The 17,484-nt window shown below is 62.0% G+C and overlaps 1 protein-coding gene across 1 annotated transcript in view; it reads right to left on the bottom strand.

Annotated features, from left to right (window-relative positions):
* The window catches only part of NCKAP1L (NCK associated protein 1 like), a 55,171-nt gene that overhangs the window by 37,028 nt on the left and 659 nt on the right, over positions 1-17,484 (bottom strand). Inside the window, exons 2-17 of the mRNA XM_067535038.1 lie at positions 14,775-14,885; positions 14,182-14,274; positions 13,254-13,310; positions 12,085-12,227; positions 11,704-11,794; positions 10,792-10,929; positions 9,948-9,996; positions 8,707-8,863; positions 7,478-7,534; positions 6,793-6,889; positions 5,150-5,259; positions 3,400-3,532; positions 3,083-3,164; positions 2,658-2,716; positions 1,988-2,133; positions 425-557 (exon numbers count right to left, since the gene is read on the bottom strand). Coding sequence (XP_067391139.1) covers positions 425-557; positions 1,988-2,133; positions 2,658-2,716; positions 3,083-3,164; positions 3,400-3,532; positions 5,150-5,259; positions 6,793-6,889; positions 7,478-7,534; positions 8,707-8,863; positions 9,948-9,996; positions 10,792-10,929; positions 11,704-11,794; positions 12,085-12,227; positions 13,254-13,310; positions 14,182-14,274; positions 14,775-14,885 — 1,656 coding nt within the window. The remainder of the gene's footprint in view (positions 1-424; positions 558-1,987; positions 2,134-2,657; positions 2,717-3,082; positions 3,165-3,399; positions 3,533-5,149; positions 5,260-6,792; positions 6,890-7,477; positions 7,535-8,706; positions 8,864-9,947; positions 9,997-10,791; positions 10,930-11,703; positions 11,795-12,084; positions 12,228-13,253; positions 13,311-14,181; positions 14,275-14,774; positions 14,886-17,484) is intronic.

Below are 17,484 nucleotides of genomic sequence, written 5' to 3'. Positions count from 1 at the left end.
GATCGCAAACGCCAGTGCCACGGAGCCTCATGCCCCGTGGGGGAGGAGTCGGCACCCCTGCTCGCCCCTCCCCCGCAGTGTCATGGGTGCCCCTGCCCGCCCCTCCCACACACCATGTCATGGGTGCCCCTGTATGCCCCTCCCCCACACATCTCCATCCATGCCCACCCCTTCCCCCCCCAAGTTCTCCCCACAGCCATCACCATGCACGCCTCTCCGGCCCTCCCACAGGGGGTTCCCCTCCCCTTCACATTGCCACACATGCCCCTGCTCACCCCCCCACACACACACACAAATCGCAATGCACGTCCACTCCACGCTGCCCCCACCCGTGCCCTTTCCCAGCCCTTCCCACAGCGGGTTCTCCACCAGGCCTGGCCCCAGGCCTCTCTCCAGGGGTTCCTGGCACGCAGGACGCACCCACCTCCTCTGGACACATGGGGTGGGTGCAGTAGGCGAAGTGGCTGCAGACGAGCGGGAAGGCGATGGTGAAGCGCAGCATGGCCGGCTCCTCCATGGTCACAGCAAACATCCGCTCAAAGGGGCGGACGTAGAAACTGTCGGGGAGACGGACACATCAGGGCGGAACGGGCAGGGAGAGTCTGCCGGAGAATCCAGGCCTGTGTGCGTGTGCACGTGGGCCTTTCCATGCAGGCGTGTGCGTCTCACTCTGTGTTTGTGCGTGTCTGATTCCATGTGTGTGATTCTGTGTGTGTACGTATGTGAGTCCTTGTGTGTGTGATTCAGTGCTTGAGAGTGTCTGATTCTGTGTGTGTTATTCTGTGTGTGTGTGTGTGTATGCATGAGTCCATGTGTGTGTGATTCTGTGTTTGTGCATGTGTGCGCATGAGATTCCATGTGCATGTGATTCTGTGTTTGTGCGTGTCTGATTCCAGGTGTGCGATTCTGTGTGTGTACGCATGTGAGTCCTTGTGTGTGTGATTCAGTGTTTGAGCGTGTCTGATTCTGTGTGTGCTATTCTGTGTGTGTGTGTGTGTGCATGAGTCCATGTGTGTGTGATTCAGTGTGTGTGTGTGTGTATGTGCATGATTCCATGTGTGTGTGATTCTGTTTGTGCGTGTCTGATTCCGTGTGTGTGATTCTGTGTTTGTGTGTGCGCGCATGAGATTCCATGCACGTGTGATTCTGCGTGTGCACAAGTGTGAGCCCATGTGTGTGTGATTCAGTGTGTGTGTGTGTGCATGTGCATGATTCCATGTGTGTGTGATTCTGTTTGTGCATGTCTGATTCCATGTCTGTGTGTCTGTGTGTGTGTGCACATGTGATTCTGTGTGCATGTCGGAGTGTGAGTCCGTGTTTGTGTATGAGCATGTACCAAGTCCAGCCCCCTTCTCTCACATCCACACGCCCTCCTTCTCCTCTCTGGGACATTTTCCCAACCGTGACCCTGTCCATCCAGCCCCCTCTATTCCCCTCCCACGCACATCCCGGCCACCACTATCCTCCTCTCCTGCTGCCCTCCCTGCCTCAGGCCCATACCCCTTCCCCTCCTGCCTCAGCAACGCCCGCCCCATCTGGGCAGGGTTCAGCGCCACCCCGACCCCTTCACATCCCACCGGCTGCCATGCCCTCTGCAGCTGCCATTTCTGTCCCTGGATCAGAGCCAGGCTGCACATGCGTGATTCGATGTGCACACGTGTGTTTGTGGTTTCATATGGGAGGGGCGTGGGTCCGAATGGGCTAGGCACGGGGCCGGAAGCCAGGCCTTAGCAACACTGTTGGTCCAGGGCTAGCTGCACCAACCTCCCCCCACCCCCAGCTGATACTGTCCAGTGCTCCCGGAGCGACCCCTGCCCAGAAACCAGTGAACAGGCCTCAGGCCACAGCTCTGAAGGCAGCAGATCCTCCCCTGCACCCCACTGTGTGATGGGTAAACTGAGGCACCAGTGGAGGTGAGGCCGGCCCAGTGCTGGTCCCAAGGCTCCGGGCTGCACTGGCCTGCCCACACCAGGTGCTGTGTACACACCAGAAGGTTGACAGGTCCGAGGTCTCGAGCAGCAGCTCCTCCAGTGAGTCCAGGATCTTGGTGTGGAACGTGATAAGATTCATCACGCGGCCCACGTCCGGGCTCTCACGCAGCTGCATGGGAGCCTTGGCTACGCTGGTGTAAGCCTGGGGGGGCGGAGGGGGAGATGAGAAAGAGCCCAGGGTTTGGGGCAGCCACATCACCCCTCCCCACCATTGGCCCTGCAGCTCAGCTCGCCCAGGGTGCTCTGTTAGCTGCTAGAGCAGGCGCTGTGCACTTGGTGCTGCCGGCTCCTGGGTCAAGCCCTGCCGGGAACCGTTCCACCAGCTCCTGCTCCCTTGCCCAGCTGAACTGGCCTCATGGGCCTGTGGGTGGGCAGGGGGAGCTCCCAGCAGGGCAGGGGGCCTGGAGCCCAGACATGGCCCTAGATAGTGAACAGAAATGGAGCTGATGTGAGCATGGCAGGGAGCTGGGGAGGGGGTGGGACTGGGGTGCAGGTGCAGGCCTGGCGGGGGGAGGGGGTTGACAGTGGGGGACGAGCAGGGGGTTGGGGAGGGGTTGCTGGTTCAGGTCAGGCAGGGGAGAGGTGGGGGTTGCCAGTGCGAGCTAGGCAGGGGGCCGGGCAGGCTGTGTGTGCCCTAATGGGGACGCACACATATGGGGGAGTTACCTGCAGCCGGAACCAGTCCAGGCGAAGCCCCGAGAAGTCAAACTTCTCCTTTTTGTCAACTGCAGGAGAGACAAGCGGCTTTAGAAAGGCGGCAGCGGCCCGGTGGGCGGTGGTGGTGGGGGGAGTTTCCACTCTGTGCTCCTGCCCCCCCTCCAGCAGCTGGGGCAGAGACAGGGCCTTGGGACTGCATAGCTACGTGGCTCAGCTCCGCACGTGTGCATGGGACCGGACGGCGCCGCCGGGCTGCTCCAGTGGCGGGACCTGGGGCCCTCGGCCCGGGCTGACTGCTGCGCACTGCCACGGTCAGGGAGCTCTGCTCTGGAGCTGGGGTGGAGCAGCAGCCAGCCTGCCCCTGGGGTCTGCATGCCCCACGGGAGGGACCTGCTGCTCCGGGCACAGCAGGGAGCCTGCGGGCGCCTGCTCACCTTGTTTCAGGGAGAGAGACGACAGGGTGCTGACGAAGGACGACATGATGATGGACTCCTCCTCGGGGCAGACAGTCAGATTCTGAAAGAGACGGGCACGGCTAAGGGGAGCTTCCTGTGGGCAGCAGGGCAGGTGCCTTCCGGGGTGCAGAGAGCCCACGGCGATGGCCGTCTTCCTGCCCAGAGACGGGGCTGGCTAGTGCAGGGCTCCCAAGCCCCGGGGAATTCTCCCCTCCCAGGGGTCACCCTGGGCTGCATGTCTCACTGTCGGGGTCCCGGCTGGCACCGATCTCAGAGCCCCTCCCCGCCCGGCGTACCTGGATGATATCGCTGAGCAGCAGGGCGTCGAAGCGAGCCAGGTACTGGACGTGGTAGCGCTGGATCACGGGGCTGTGCCTCTGCACCAAGCCACGCAGCTGCTCCATGAGGAAGAACAGCTCGGCAACGTGACTGCAGGGGTGGCACGGGGCTGAGTCAGGCGCCCCTGGGGGGGGACAGTGCTGCGCCCGGGCCACCCAACCCACTCCGCTCAGGGTGACTTGGGGCCTTTGCTGCTGCTGCCAAGAGTCACGGGAGAGCCAGTTTCACAACCCTCCCCCCATATCACCGTGCTCTGGCCTAGCCCCTGCGGGCGGGCAGGGTTGGATCCAAATCTGACAGCTCCAGCTGGAAACAGGGTACCCCAGGGCAGCCCCATGCCCGCCACGGTGCCATGGGACTCCTGCCACGCCCTCCCCCCCCCACAGGTGTCCAGACAACTGCTGATGCCACTCAATCAAAGGGTCACCAACCCACTGGCCAAGCATGCATCACGGTCCCCTCTAGACGCACCGATTCCAAGGCCAGGGGACCCTGAGACCATCGAGTCTCACCTGCTGGATATCACGGGCCGGAGACCTGCCCCCAGTTAATTCCTGTTTGAACCAGAGCAGCTCTTTTCGAAACCATCTTGATTTGAAAATTGCCAGAGGTGGAGAACCCACTATGACCCTTGACAAATTGTCCCAGTGATTTAATTACCCTCACTGTTAACATTTCTGCCTTATTTCCAGCCTGAATTTGTCTAGCTTCAGCTACCGGCCATTGGAGCATGTGGGACGTTTGTCTGCTAGATTGAAGCGCCTCCCTGAGCGGTTTTCAGTTTCCCACATAGGTACTTGGAGACTGTGGTGTAGTCCCCTCAGCCTCTCCTTGGGAAGGTAAGTCATTGAGCTCCAGCCCTCTCCCTAGAGATGTGTTTTTCAAGGCTACGGGAGCTGCTGCCACCCCTCAACCCCTAGGGCAGGATCCACAGCATCTCCTTTCCCATCTCCCCTCGCTCTCTCAGCCCACATTACACCAGGCAAAGCGGGTGCCACTCAAATCTTGCAGCGTCCACACCCCCTTTGCACATCTTCTGCCCTGGGGTGGGTGACACGTGGTGCTGGCTGAACCAGGATTGACCCTAAACCACAAATTGCTGCCACGTCACGTGGTTCCATTTCCTAACTCCAAACCCACACCCCCATGCTGTGGGGCCCTGAGCGGAGACCCCGAACTTCTCCTCGGCCCAGGGAGCCCACAGGTCCAGTGCACCGCAGCTGGCATGGGGCCCAAGGCATTCCCGTGTCTCACAGCGACCAGCGTCTGTCTCCTCCCCATGACAGCCAGACCCCCAAGTGCCTGCCACCCACAGACCCAGACCCCCCAGGGCCTCTCCCCCTCGAGAGCCAGACCTGCCAAGGGCCTGCCTGCCCCAGACACAGACCCCCCCTAGTTCCTGCCCCCCCCCCCCGAGAGCCAGACCCTCCAAGGGCCTGTTCCCCCCCTCTACCCCCCGCCCCCCGAGAGCCAGACCCCCCGGTGCCTGTCCCCCGCCCACAGAGCCAGATTCCTTCTGGGCCGGTCCTACCACTTCAACAGCCAGACCCACCCAGAGTCTGTCGCCCCCCCAGAGCCAGAGTCAGACCCCCCCATGGCCTGGTCCACCCCCACCCCCTGACAGCCAGACCTCACCTGGGACCCATCCCCCAGGCCCAGGACACCCCAATGCCCACCCCGCCCCCGCCAGCCTGGCCCTGCCCGGACCTGTCGATGTAGTCCTCGGGGGTCTTGGTCTTGGTGACGTGCTCAGCATGACGCACCAGCCAGTTCACCTCGTCGCGGCACAAGGAGAGCGCCACGAAGACGCAGAGAGCCTGGCAGGGCAGAGATCAGAGGTGTCAGCTCCAGGCAGGGTGGGCTCTGGCCTGGCTCCGTGCCGGCCACCTGGGGCTCACAGGCACAGCCACAAACCAAACAGTGACAGGGGGGGCCATCAGAGCCAAACACCCACCTACAGGCAGCCAGGGCCGGACGGGTCATTCTGGGCTACCTGGGATTGGGGGAAATTGCTTCACGGGGGCAACAGAGAGGAAGCAAAGCTCAGGGCATGGCCCCATGAGACAGACAGGCCCACACCTGGAGATTAGGTCTGTGCCCGACATCTTCTCACTCTGGCACCACAGGGAGTCGTGGGGGCTCTGCCGAGAACTAAGAACGAGCGGATCGTCCTGGTGCTGCCAGATGTTGGCGCGGGAAACCACGTCCGAGCTGTGGGCCGTGCGGTTATTGGGCTCCAAACTCGTGGGGAGGGAAACCTGTCCCCTGAGGAGGGGAAGGTGCAGGGCCGAGGACAGGGGACGTTCCAGGGCTCAGCCCACCCCCCTGGCTGTCTGGGGAAGGTGCAGCCTGGAGCCTCCACAGAGACAAAGGTCTGGGCCGAGGGGCCCATGGCTCAGACACTGGTCTGGGACCGCACAAGAGATGAGAGAGATGTTCTCCAGCCCGTCACGGCGGGAGACTCTGCCAGCCGGGGGTCCCCAGAGGCTGGAAGTGGACGAGCGCTGCAAGGACTGACCGTGGGGGAAAGAGACCTTGTCACACAGGAGCGCGGCAGGCGCCTGCAGGCTGCATTTTAACCTGAATCTGCCTCGAGCTCTGTTAAATGAACTTGGACTTGCTTTTACTAGACGCCTGTCTCAGTGCCCTGTGCCCAGGAGAGTGCTGAGCTGAGCTGAGACCTGCGTCCTGAGGGCCTTGTTTCCACGGAGGCGGCGGCTCGGTGTACGCTGCTGCAGGGGTCTGGAAGAGGAGGACTGGGCACTCGTGTAACAAGGCGGGGTGTCAGTTGTCAGTGTGCACTGGGCAAGAGTGGGGCTCATGGAACCGGAGCAGAGCCCTGGGCTGCCAATAGCCGGGAATGGGGCAGGTGGTAGCAACTCACCCCAGACCCCTCAGGTAACCTCAAAAGTGTCAGTCGCCCAACCGTAACCCTGACTCCGCAGGAGACCCCCCAACTCTGGGCTGCACTGACTCCCCAGGAGACCCCCCAACTCTGGGCTGCACTGACTCCCCAGGAGACCCCCCATCTCTGGGCTGCACTGACTCCCCAGGAGACCCCCATCTCTGGGCTGCACTGACTCCCCAGGAGACCCCCAACTCTAGGCTGCACTGACCCTCCCAGGAGACCCCCCAACTCTGGGCTGCACTGACCCCCCCCCCAGGTAACCCGCACTCCGGGCTGCAGTGCAGGGAGCAGAGCACTCCCTGTTAGTGTGACATGCAGGATGTGGGGCTGAGGGACACGGGACATAAAAGCACATGGCACCCCACAGGGACCACGCATGCTCACACGCATGCACCCAGACACACTCACTCCCCAGTCCCAGCCCCTGCCCCTGCCCTGTCACCTTGGGGCCCAGCAGCCCGGGCTGGTCGTCCAGCAGCGCCTCCAGCTCCCGCACCGTGGTGCGTAGGAAAACCCGCCGGTTCCGGTGCAACTGGCCACTGTGCAGAGAGGGCGGGGGGTGATTGCACCCAGACACTTTGCTGCCCCCCCCCAGTCCCATGCCCACCCCACAGCCCGGCCCAGCACCAGGGAGTCCACGGCTGCTCACTCCACCACTGATGCAGCTACACCAGGGCAAGCCCTGTGCACCCCGTGTGGGGCAGCAACATCGGGGGAGGGGGGGGGCAAATATCCCTCATCCCTTAAACCAGTGTGCCCCAGCAAGAAGCCAGAACAGCAGGGCTGTGGGAATTAAGGGGCATCAGCAGAGCTGGAGGGGAGCCCAAAGCTGGAGTAGCAGGGGGCCATGGGTCAGGATTGGGGGCAGACGATCAGGGCTGGGATAGCAGGGGGCTGCGGGTCGGGAATGGGGACACTGGGAAGGCAGTGGGGCAGGACTGGAGCAGCTCAAGGTGCTGTGTGTTAGCACGGAGGCGCATAGCCAGAGCAGTTGTACAACCCCCCCGCATGGTAATAGGCACCGACCAGTGCTCAGGTGATCTCCCCACCATGGGCACTAAATTCACATCCCCCTGGAGGACCCAGGACCCATCACCGAGCAGGCGCGAGGCCACAGCAGCCTGTACCTGTTCACCACAACTTGCTCCTTGCACTCCTTGACATCAGCCACCCGCTTCCCGTACCTGCAGAGGGGCGAGAGCGAGCGCTTATCACCAGGGCAGCCCCCCGCCAGACCTGAGCCCCTGGCATAGCCCCCAGAGCAGCCCCTCTGAAGCAGAGCCCCTGGCACATCTCCCGTGGTGTAGCTCAGCCCCTCCCCTGACCCATTGGCTCCAGTACAGACTTTGCTGCATGTGACAGAGTGGGAATTTTCTGCAATATTTTTATGATGCCGACGTGTGCCTCAGTTTCCCCTATACTGTGCGTTGCTACCCCGTGAGGGGGGAAAGGGGCAGGCTAAGAGATAGGGGAGGGAGAATGTGTTGCCAAGCTGTCTGAGCCAGAATGGGTCACTAAACGCAGCGGAGGTTGACCCATCTCCGAGAAGACGAGGGAAAGCCAGTGGCAGAACACGGCCGCCCTGTGTCCAGTGCCCCAGGGAAGCTGAGAAGAAACCCCAGCTGGGCGACAGGGAGGGTGAGGCGGGGTCTGAGTTTTGGCTGCTGGAAAGAACCCTCAGCACCTGGGAGTTCGGAAGGAAGGGAGCCAGAGATGAGAGGGAGATACAAGGCCTGAGAAAGGGGCTCGCTGCAGGCGGACCAGAGCGGCCCGTGCTTCCCCTTCAGGGCGCTGCTGAACCGAGGACTCCAGCGCTGGGCTCCGGGGGGGACGAGCCCCGACAGTCTGCACAGCGCTGGGCGAGCGTCTCTGCAAACGCGGGCTGAGGGGCTTCCCTCCCTGCGGCGTGGACACGGCTGCAGTCGCTGAGCAGAGCGCACGGGGTGAGGCAGGAGGGCTGGAGAGGGAGGCAGTGAGGGCGCGTGGCCTGCCCTGGAGGACGACGTGCCAGGGGATCTGGCACATCACAGGGGTCCCTCCAAGGGACTGTCCCAAAGTTGGGGCGTAGCATGGCCACGATCCTGGGATCTGTGACACTGCACTAGTCACTTTGGGCCTTCCCTGGTCTTCCCCTGGTGGGCCTAGTGGGGATCCCCCTCCTACACCCTCCAACCACCCTCTGTGCCAGCCAGTGCCCGTGTCCCTGCCCTCTGCCTCCCTGTCAGCTGCCCTGCCCTCGGCAGCTGCCCTCCACCCCCCCGCCAGCTGCCCCCTCAACCAGCCATCCTCCCCACCAGCCACTCCCAGCCCCCCCCCCCACCCCCCCCCCCCACACACAACGCCCACGTCCTGTTACCCTTTCAAGCTGCTGAAGAACTCCTCGGTGACCTTGTGGACCTGCAGGACCTCGTCGCGGAGCAGGGTGACGTAGAGGGAGCCCTGCAGGCCCAGCTTCCACAGCTCCAGGCACTGCGGGGTCGCGCTTAGACAGCCGTGGCAGAGGAGGAAGCCGACTGCAGTGAGGGGGAGGGAGTGGGTCAGAGGCACAGAAGGGAGAGGAGGGGCACCGGGGCGGGGTGGCAAGGGGCACGGCAGCGATGCAGTAGGTGGCAGGGAATAGGGCACGGGGGCGGGGTAACAGAGAGCATGGGAAACAGGAGGCGGGGCAGCAAGGGTGAGGGGCACAGGGGTGCAGTGACAAGGGGCATGGGGCACAGGAGGTGGGGCAGAGGGGACGCAGTAGGTGGCGGGGCATGGGGTGGCAGGGGTGAGGAGCACAAGGTGGCAGGGTGTGTCAGGGGCGAGGGCAAAGTTACAGGAGGGGGAGAAGGGGTGCAGCCAGGAGAACAGCAGGGGCGCAAGGGACATGGAGGAGCCACCAACCCCAGCTCCCCATCCTGTCCCCTCCCATCACTGTGGGGAGAGCAGACACTGCCAGGCATCCAGAGGTCAGCAGATCAGGGTACTGCTGGGCCACACAGGGCAGCGATCCCCAGCACTGAGGCCCCAGACTGGGGCTGATAGTGTGAGGTGAGGGCAGGGGCTGGGGCTGGGCTGAGATCCCGGGCTGGGCTTCCCAGCTGTGCTGAGTCCCCAGGGCTGGCCTGGGCTCTCTCCAGCCAGTCTCTGGTGCTTGGCACTTTCAGATCTCCCGATCCCCAGGAGCCTGCCCACCACATTGGGGGCTTGTACCATGGAGGGGGCACAAGGCACCAGCCTGTGAGTTACTGGGCAGGGCATGAAGAGAGAGATGGGGGGAGGCCTGACTCAAAGCCCAATGACATAAATGGAGACTTTCCCTTGGAGTCTAATGGCAGGTGGATAGACGGACAGATAGATAGATAGACAGATAGATAGATAGATCAGGATGGGGGGTATGTGTGTGTATGGAATGGATGGGATAGGGAGGGATGGGGTGGAGTGTATATGGAGATGGGTGGGGAATGGGGTGCGGATGGGTGGGGGCCTATGGGGATGCAGGGATGGGCAGATTCCCGCCGTGCTCTCCATGAGTCCCGCTGGAAGGCGAGTCCCCCCCTGCCATTCCCAGAGGCCCCAGGGTCTGTGCCCGGCCCAGCCATACGTGGCATGACTCACTCAGTATCCAGCGCTCCATCACCTCCAGCGACAGGTACTCGCAGGCCATCTGGGGAGAGAGGGGCTGTTCCTCACCCACTTGCCGGCGGGAGCGGACGGGGTCAGAGCCACAATCCTGGCTGTCAGCCCTGTGAGCTGGCCTAGCCTGCCCTCCCGAGCCCCAGCACCCATGGCCAAGCACTTTGGATCCGCCGGTCCTACCTGAATGGCTGCCCAGGCTTGATCTAGGAGCAGCCCTGGCCATGGCAAGCAGGACCTTGGGACTCCCAGCCCTGTGGCCATGGGCACCAAGAGGCGGCCTGCCCTCAGCTCCCCACGGATGGGGACTGGAGCAGCCCAGCCACCATGCATGCTGCGTGTCCCTACAGCAGAGCTGCCAACTCATGATTTTGTCATGAGTCTCATGGCAAAGCCCCAGCTCCTGGAGTCAAGTGGATGTGTGATGATTTCTGCCTTCACTTTTAAAGAAAAAGGAAGTTTCTGGCCCTCGTGGCTGTGGGGAAACTTAAGGGGAACCCTAAAGGCGCAAAAAGCAGAGGGCAAGTAAAAAGACCCCCACCCTGATTAGTTCTATAAAATCTCATGATTTTTGGGGGGCCTGACTCATGCTTTTTCAACGTTTGGGGTTGGCACTACTGCTGTGGGTGGCACCTCCCTGCTGGACAAGGGGTTGGGGTCTGCCCTAGACCCCTGGGATCCCCAAATGGTGCCAACACCGCTCTCAGCTGGGCGAGCCGGCTGGAAGCACAGCCATCATACAGGGTCCTGCAGGCAGCACCCCCTGAGCCCCGCACTCAGGGCCCCTCCCCATCGGCCCCCCCAGGTGCCAGAAGGCTGGACTCACGACGTCCGAGCTGGCCGGGCTCAGCATGATGGCCGGGTTGTTGATCAGGCTCAGGAGCTGGTTGCTGCGCCACTGCTCGGCCGACTGGTTCCTCCGGGCAAAGAGGAAATGGAGAGACAGGAGGGCGCTGGTCACGGCCTGGAGGGGGACCCGGCGACAGTTAGCAGCAACAACAGCGACAACCTAACTACAACGACAACTGCAACTGCATAGTCCCCTAGCGGGAAGGCCCCATGTGCTGCCCTCAGGTGAGTATAGCCCCACAGGGGTGTGGGGCAGGGCGTGGGGCCAGGCATAAGGCAGGATGTGGAGCTAGGTTTGGGGCTGAGTGTGGGGCCAAGCACGCTGGGGCGGGTTTAGATCTCAGCTGCTCGGGGCTGCAAATCTGGAGCGAGCCGAGTGCTGTTCACACAGACCTCCAGCCTCGCACAAGTCACCCCACAAGCAGAGCCCAGCCCCCTCACACACACCGTCAGCGTGAGCGCGCACGCACACTGGGCCAGGCCGGCACGATCGCGTGGTGGCTGTGCACGCACCCCAGACTCTGCTCTCATGCAGTGATGCTGGGACCAGCACTTATCATTAGTGCCAGCCACCCCCTCCTCCTGGAGCATAGTCCCCCAACTGTGTCCCCTGGTTACCGCTGCCAGTGCCGGCCACCCCCCACCCCTGGGAGCACAGCCCCAACTGTGCCTCCTGGTTATCGCTGATGGCCCCAGCCGTCCCGGCCCAGAGCCCCTGGCTGTGCCCCCTGGTTATCGCTGACAGCCCCAACCGTCCTGGCCCAGAGCCCCTGGCTGTGCCCCCTGGTTATCACTGACGGCCCCAGCCGTCCCGGCCCAGAGCCCCTGGCTGTGCCCCCTGGTTATCGCTGACGGCCCCAGCCCACAGTCCCTTGCCAGCGTTGCTCACCTTGGTGTGAGGCCCAAACTCCTCCGTGAGCTTCTTGAGCGGGGTGTCGTACTCCAGCACCATCTGGCCCAGCCGGGCGAAGCTGGGGTCGCTGCAGGGGGACAGCATGGGCAGAGATTTGGTTCATGCCCCGCACAGCAACCTGCCCCCCAGTGCCCAGGTCACTCACCCCACAGCAAATGCCCTTGCAGGCTCCGCCAATGCCCCTCACTCCTCCACATGGGCACTACCTCTGGGATTTATACAGAGCCCCCGGAGCCACCTGACCCACACAAACCCTGCAGCAGGGAGTCCCACGAGTTAACTCCTTCATGTCTCAGCTCAGCTCTGTGTAGGCCACCCTCACCAGCACAACCCGCCCAGACTCCTGCAAGGTCTCACCCACTGCCCTGCATCATCTCGTGGGCGCAGTTGTACATCCCGATCAGGGCCTTGCGGTCTTCGATGCGCGAGAGCAAGAGGATGACAGACGTGTAGGTCACCACCAGGTCCAGGTAGTTCTTGGTGAGATCGTAGTTCACGTGCTGTGGGGGGGCAGCGTAGCGGTGGGGTGTCAGTGACTGGGAGGAACGGTGTGTGCAGGCATGCATTGCCCCCTACTGGAGGGGATGAGCCCTGCTCCGTGTGTGTGTACATGCTGCCCCTTACTGGAGGGGATGAGCCCAGCTCTGTGTGTGTGTGTGTGTGTGTGTGTGTGTGTGTGTGTGTGTGTGTGTGTGTATGTGTATACGCTGCCCCTTACTGGAGGGGATGAGCCCAGCTCTGTGTGTGTGTGTATGCTGCCCCCTACTGGAGGGGATGAGCCCTGCTCTGAGTGTGTGTGTGTGTGTGTGTGTGTGTGTGTGTGTACATTGCCCCCTATTGGAGGCAATGAGCCTTGCTCTGTGTGTGTGTGTCTTGACCCCTAGTGGAGGGAATGACCCTGCACTGCAATCGCACTCCTTGTCCACAGCTCGTGGAGCTGGAGGGGGCAGGGCCCGGCAGGGAAGAAAGCAGCATTGGCAGGTGAGCCAGGGGGACTTTCCCCCCTGCCCAGCCCCACCCTGCCCCAGATTGCTCCTTGCAGCTGGCTTGGGAGCCGGCGGACAGCAGCCACCCATGGGGCATGACGTTGTTCGGTGCATTACGAGCCCACCCAAGATCGGGGCCCCGTCGCGCCAGGCGCTGCATGGATACAGAGCGAGGCCGGCCCTGCCTCTGGTAGCTCACCCTCAGGATTATCCCGGCTCTGCCAGTGGGCAGCTGGGCCCCAGGGAGTCTGAGAGAAGATGGCAGGTGCTGGAGGCATCCTAGGGGACTGTGCCCAGCCATGCACCTGAGGATCTCGCCCGAGGTCACCCCAGGAATGTGTGGCTCAGCTGGGACTCAAAGCCAGACTCCTGAATCCCAGCCCAGTGCATCATCCACACAATCATCCTGTCTCCAGAGGGAAGCGGGGACGCCAGCAGCCTCTGCCCAGTTTGTGTTCTGTCCCATGCGCCGCACCTGCCCCCCCGTCCATGCACCGCCCCCTGCGCCCATGCAGCGGCCAGGGGCCAGCCTGTACTCACAATGTCGAAGTAGCACTGGCTGGCATCGATGGTGTTCAGCAGCTCGTACACGTGGTCCTGCCGGGGGAAGCTGTGTCGGTCACACCTAAGGGACAGCCCCCAGCTGAGATGCCCCCCTCCCTCAGTGATCAGCCCTGGCCCCTCTCCCTGCTCCCCTCTCACACACCCAGCTGCTCAGCACAGCACCCCTCTGCCCCTGGAGCCGCCCTGGCTGCCCGCGCACTCCCAGCTCCCACAAAGCATTTCCCTGGCGGCTTTGCCAGCCCAGGACAGACGGCTGTGTCACTGGGGGCTCCAACACACGTACGTTAGGTACGTGAAGGAGGGCAGGCGGCTTCCTCAGCCAAGATTTGGCAACATCTGGCACCTCCACTAGGCAAAGTGTCTCCCCAACACCCTCCTTGTGCTCCAAGAGCAACTGGCACTGGCATAACTGGTGCCCACAGTGCAGGGGACGCAGGCGCCAGGTCTGGAATGAGCCATGGGGAAGCAGTTGTGCGGGAGCTAGGGACACGGAGCCAGCCACAGCCTCCATGGCAGAGGCAGCAGGTTTAAGCAGCGCTTGCCCCGTCCATCAGAAATCACCTTGGATTGGTGCAAAGAAGGTGAGAGCTGGGTCCAGCGTCCTCTCACGTGTGCCCATCACCATAGCATCTGGGTACCCCATAATCTTCAATGTACCCTCCTCCCTCGAACCCCCCTGGCGCAGACAGACAAAGGCCCAGACCTCAAAGGCATTTGGGCACCTAACTCCCATGGGAGTGGCTGGGTCAGGTCGCCCAGGGAGTCTGTGGCAGAGCCAGGAAACGTACCCAGGTCCTGCGAATCCCAGGCCAGCACCTTACCCCGGGGACCACCCTTCCCGCCCCCCACCACTGGCCCACACCCGCCATCTCCCCGGGGCATGGCACCCCCTGCAAGAACTCACCCGGAACTCCATCACGTCCACGAAGGACTGGTAGTAGCTGTTGAGCACTTTGATGATCTCTGTCTTCTCCTTGTGCACCGGGCCCAGGTGTTGCTAAAGCAAAGGCAGACACAGGGAGCGGATTTCACCCTGACTGGCTGCGAACGCACGGCCCTGCCAGGGAACCAGCTGTGCAACCCTCCCTCCCCACCGCTGGGGACAGAGATCACGGGCACACACCGAGCTGGACACAACTGCCCCAGCACTTTCACTCCTGGGCATCTGCGGCCTCCAGGCTGGAGCTGGGTTTAGAGCTCCCATGCCGGGGTGGTGCCGCACGGATCCGAGCACCACGCCACCGGGCATGATCCCATACGGATCCAGGCACTTGCACTGGGAGGAGGAGCATGTACAGCTCTGAGCACTGTGCTGGTGGGGGGCAGGGCAGAGCCTGTACAGAGCAGAGCGCCGCGCCAGTGGGGAGGGAACTGGTATGGATCTGAGCGCCGCGGCAGAGGCAGGGCCTGTCCGGATCTGAGCACCCATGTCGGGGCAGGCGGCCCATACGGATCTAAATGGGGGCTGTACCATGGGGCAGGGACTGAGCTGCTCACCGTGCTGCTCCGCGCGTCCACATTTGGGAATTTCTTGTTGATGTATTTGATGGAGGCCTCCATGTTCTTCTCGGTGAAGAAGGGAGGTTTGGTCTTGGGGTCTGAGCATGTCTGTAACAGAGAATGTCTCAGGGCATCAGCAGGGATGAGCTGCCAAATTTGTACTTCAGCTTTTTCCACATCTCTGTCACTAGGTTACCTCTCCCATTCAGTAAGGGGCCCACACTTTTCCTGACCTTCTTCTTGTTGCTAACATACTGTAGAAACCCTTCTTGTTCCCCTTCACGTCCCCTGCTAGCTGCAACTCCAATTGTGCTGTGGCCTTCCTGATTTCACTCCTGCGTGCTCAAGCAGTATCTTTATACTCCTCCCTGGTCATCTGACCAAGTTTCCACTCCTTGTAAGCTTCCTTTTTGTGTTTTAGCTCACTGAAGATTTCTTTGTTAAGCCAAACTGGTCACCTGCCATATTTGCTATTCTTTCTGCACATCGGGATGGTTTGTTCCTGTGCCCTCAATAAGGTTTCTTTAAAATACAACCAGCTCTCTTGGATTCCTTTCCCCCTCATATTAGCCTTCCACAGGATCCTGCCCATCAGCTCCCTGAGGGAGTCAAAGTCTGCTTTTCTGAAGTCCAGGGTCTGTGTCCTGCTGCTCTTTTTTCCCCCTTGTGTCAGGATCCTGAACTCGACCATCTCATGGTCACTGCTGCCCAGGTTACCACCCACTTCTGCTTCCCCTATCAAATCTGCCCTGTCTGTGAGCAGCAGGTCAAGAGAAGCACAGCCCCTAGTTGGTTGCTCCAGCACTTGCACCAGGAAGTTGTCCACAACACTCTCCAAAAACTTCCAGGATTGTCTGGGCTCTGCTCTATTGCTCTCCCAGCAGATGTCAGGGTGATTGAAGTCCCCCGTGAGAACCAGGAATAGTCAAGGTCCAGATGCCAGAGAAAATAACAAACAAATAATAATGATAATAAGGAAATAAAAAGATTTTGGGGTCCTCTCAAAAGCATCTGGTGGACCAGCTTTGGCCTGCGGTCACCTGCCGACCACCCCCACTGTACTACAAGCAGTGATGGAAGGTCTCCTGTGGCAGGCTCAGAGTCCTAGACACCCCGAGTTCAGGATCAGTGGGTTAAATCAATCTCTATAAAAGGCCAGGAACGCATCCCCCAGCTCCAGGAGGCAGTGGCAGACCAACCGGGGCAGGGGGTGTGAGGAGGCCATGCCCCTGGGTGCCAGCCTGGGGGGGGAGGGGGGCATCAGCTGGGCCCTTCAGAGCTGTCTTGTGCAAACCAGCAGCTAGCCTCACCAACACACAAGCTGTCACATACACATGGGTGGGGCTGGGAGGAGGGGCGGCTGCTTCACTGCCTGGGGCTAGGGACCATGGGCCAGACCCACAGGGGGACGGACCCGCGGGGGGATGGGGGCCCGGCCTGCTGGTGTGGGAGCAGTCCAGGCTCTGGCTGACAGGATGGGGTGGGCCTGAACAACAAGGCCTGGTTAGTCCCCAGAAGCACCCCGCCCCTGCAGTCTGCTCCTTGGCCACTCCCCCACGCGAGCTGTGCCCCCCCCCCCCCCCAGCCATGAGTGTCTGTCCTCAAGCAGCATGTTCCCCCCGCTGTTCTCCCCCAGCTGTTCTCCCCCGGCCCTCTGTCCGCCACCCATGTAGCGCATCCCTCCTAGCCATGTAATCCCCCCCTCAAGCAGTGCACCCCTGTCCATCCCCCCTGTCCAGCAGCGTGCCCCCCCCAGCTGTGTCGCTCCTCCCTGGCCGGGTGTCTCCCCCGCAGCAGTGTGGACCCCCAGACGGGCCGCACCCTCGCCCCAGCAGCACAGTCCCCCTCCCCCCCCGGTGAGAAGGACGGGGGGTGGGCGTAAATGCAAGCATTGGTCCCCGGGTGCCGGAGGAAGAATGGGCCCCGCATGGGAGCAGGGCAGGCTGTGATCATGCACAGGGGACGCTATCGCCAGGCTCAGCTGGGAAAGGGGAAGCTGAGGCAGCAGCAGGAAGGGGTCAGGCAGCAGCTGTCTGTTTGCGGCAGTGGTTGGAACGGCCCCAGCTGGGCGCTGAGTCTGACCCCATCAGCCAATCTGAACTGCAACAAGAGCTACAACCAGCTACAACCAGGAGCAAGGAGGCCCCCTAGCCTGTGCTACCCCCCACCCCGATCACTCCCCAGTAATGACCAACTGTCATCATCCAGCCAGGATCCCCAGCATGTCAGAAATCCAGGTCTGTCTCCTCCTTGCCTTGTCATGGCGGGGAAACTGAGGCACAGTGGGGGGAAGCCACCAGTCAGGGGCAGCACCTGGGAGAGAACCCAGGAGTCCTGTCTCCCAGCACTGCTGTCTGCTAGTCCCAGGCTCCCAGACCCAGCAACACACACAAGCAGCTACATCAGCCCCCAGGACTTTGCCTCCAGCCGTTGCCGGGGGTAGCGGGGGGGTGGGGGGGAGGCTGTCTAGTCAGCATGTTACTATCTCGAGGGACTCAAGAAACGAGAAATGCGGAGCTGTGTGGCCATGGCTGTGGAGCCACCAGCCCAGCTTAGGATGGGACCAGCCCACAAAGAGAGGGGTCAGGGTAAACCAGTTCACTGATTGCCCGTCCATGCTCTGGGCACGTCGCACACTGAGCTGGGATCCCTGGGGATTGGGAGTGACAGCCAGGATCTGCTCCTGCGGCAAGATCTATAGCCAGAG

Source organism: Emydura macquarii, unplaced genomic scaffold (genome assembly GCF_026122565.2).
Source record: "Emydura macquarii macquarii isolate MOO-44397 ecotype Brisbane River unplaced genomic scaffold, CSIRO-AGI_Emac_v2 contig_3472, whole genome shotgun sequence".
Classification (NCBI taxonomy): Eukaryota; Metazoa; Chordata; order Testudines; family Chelidae; genus Emydura; species Emydura macquarii.
This window is presented reverse-complemented; position numbering and strand designations above follow the sequence as displayed.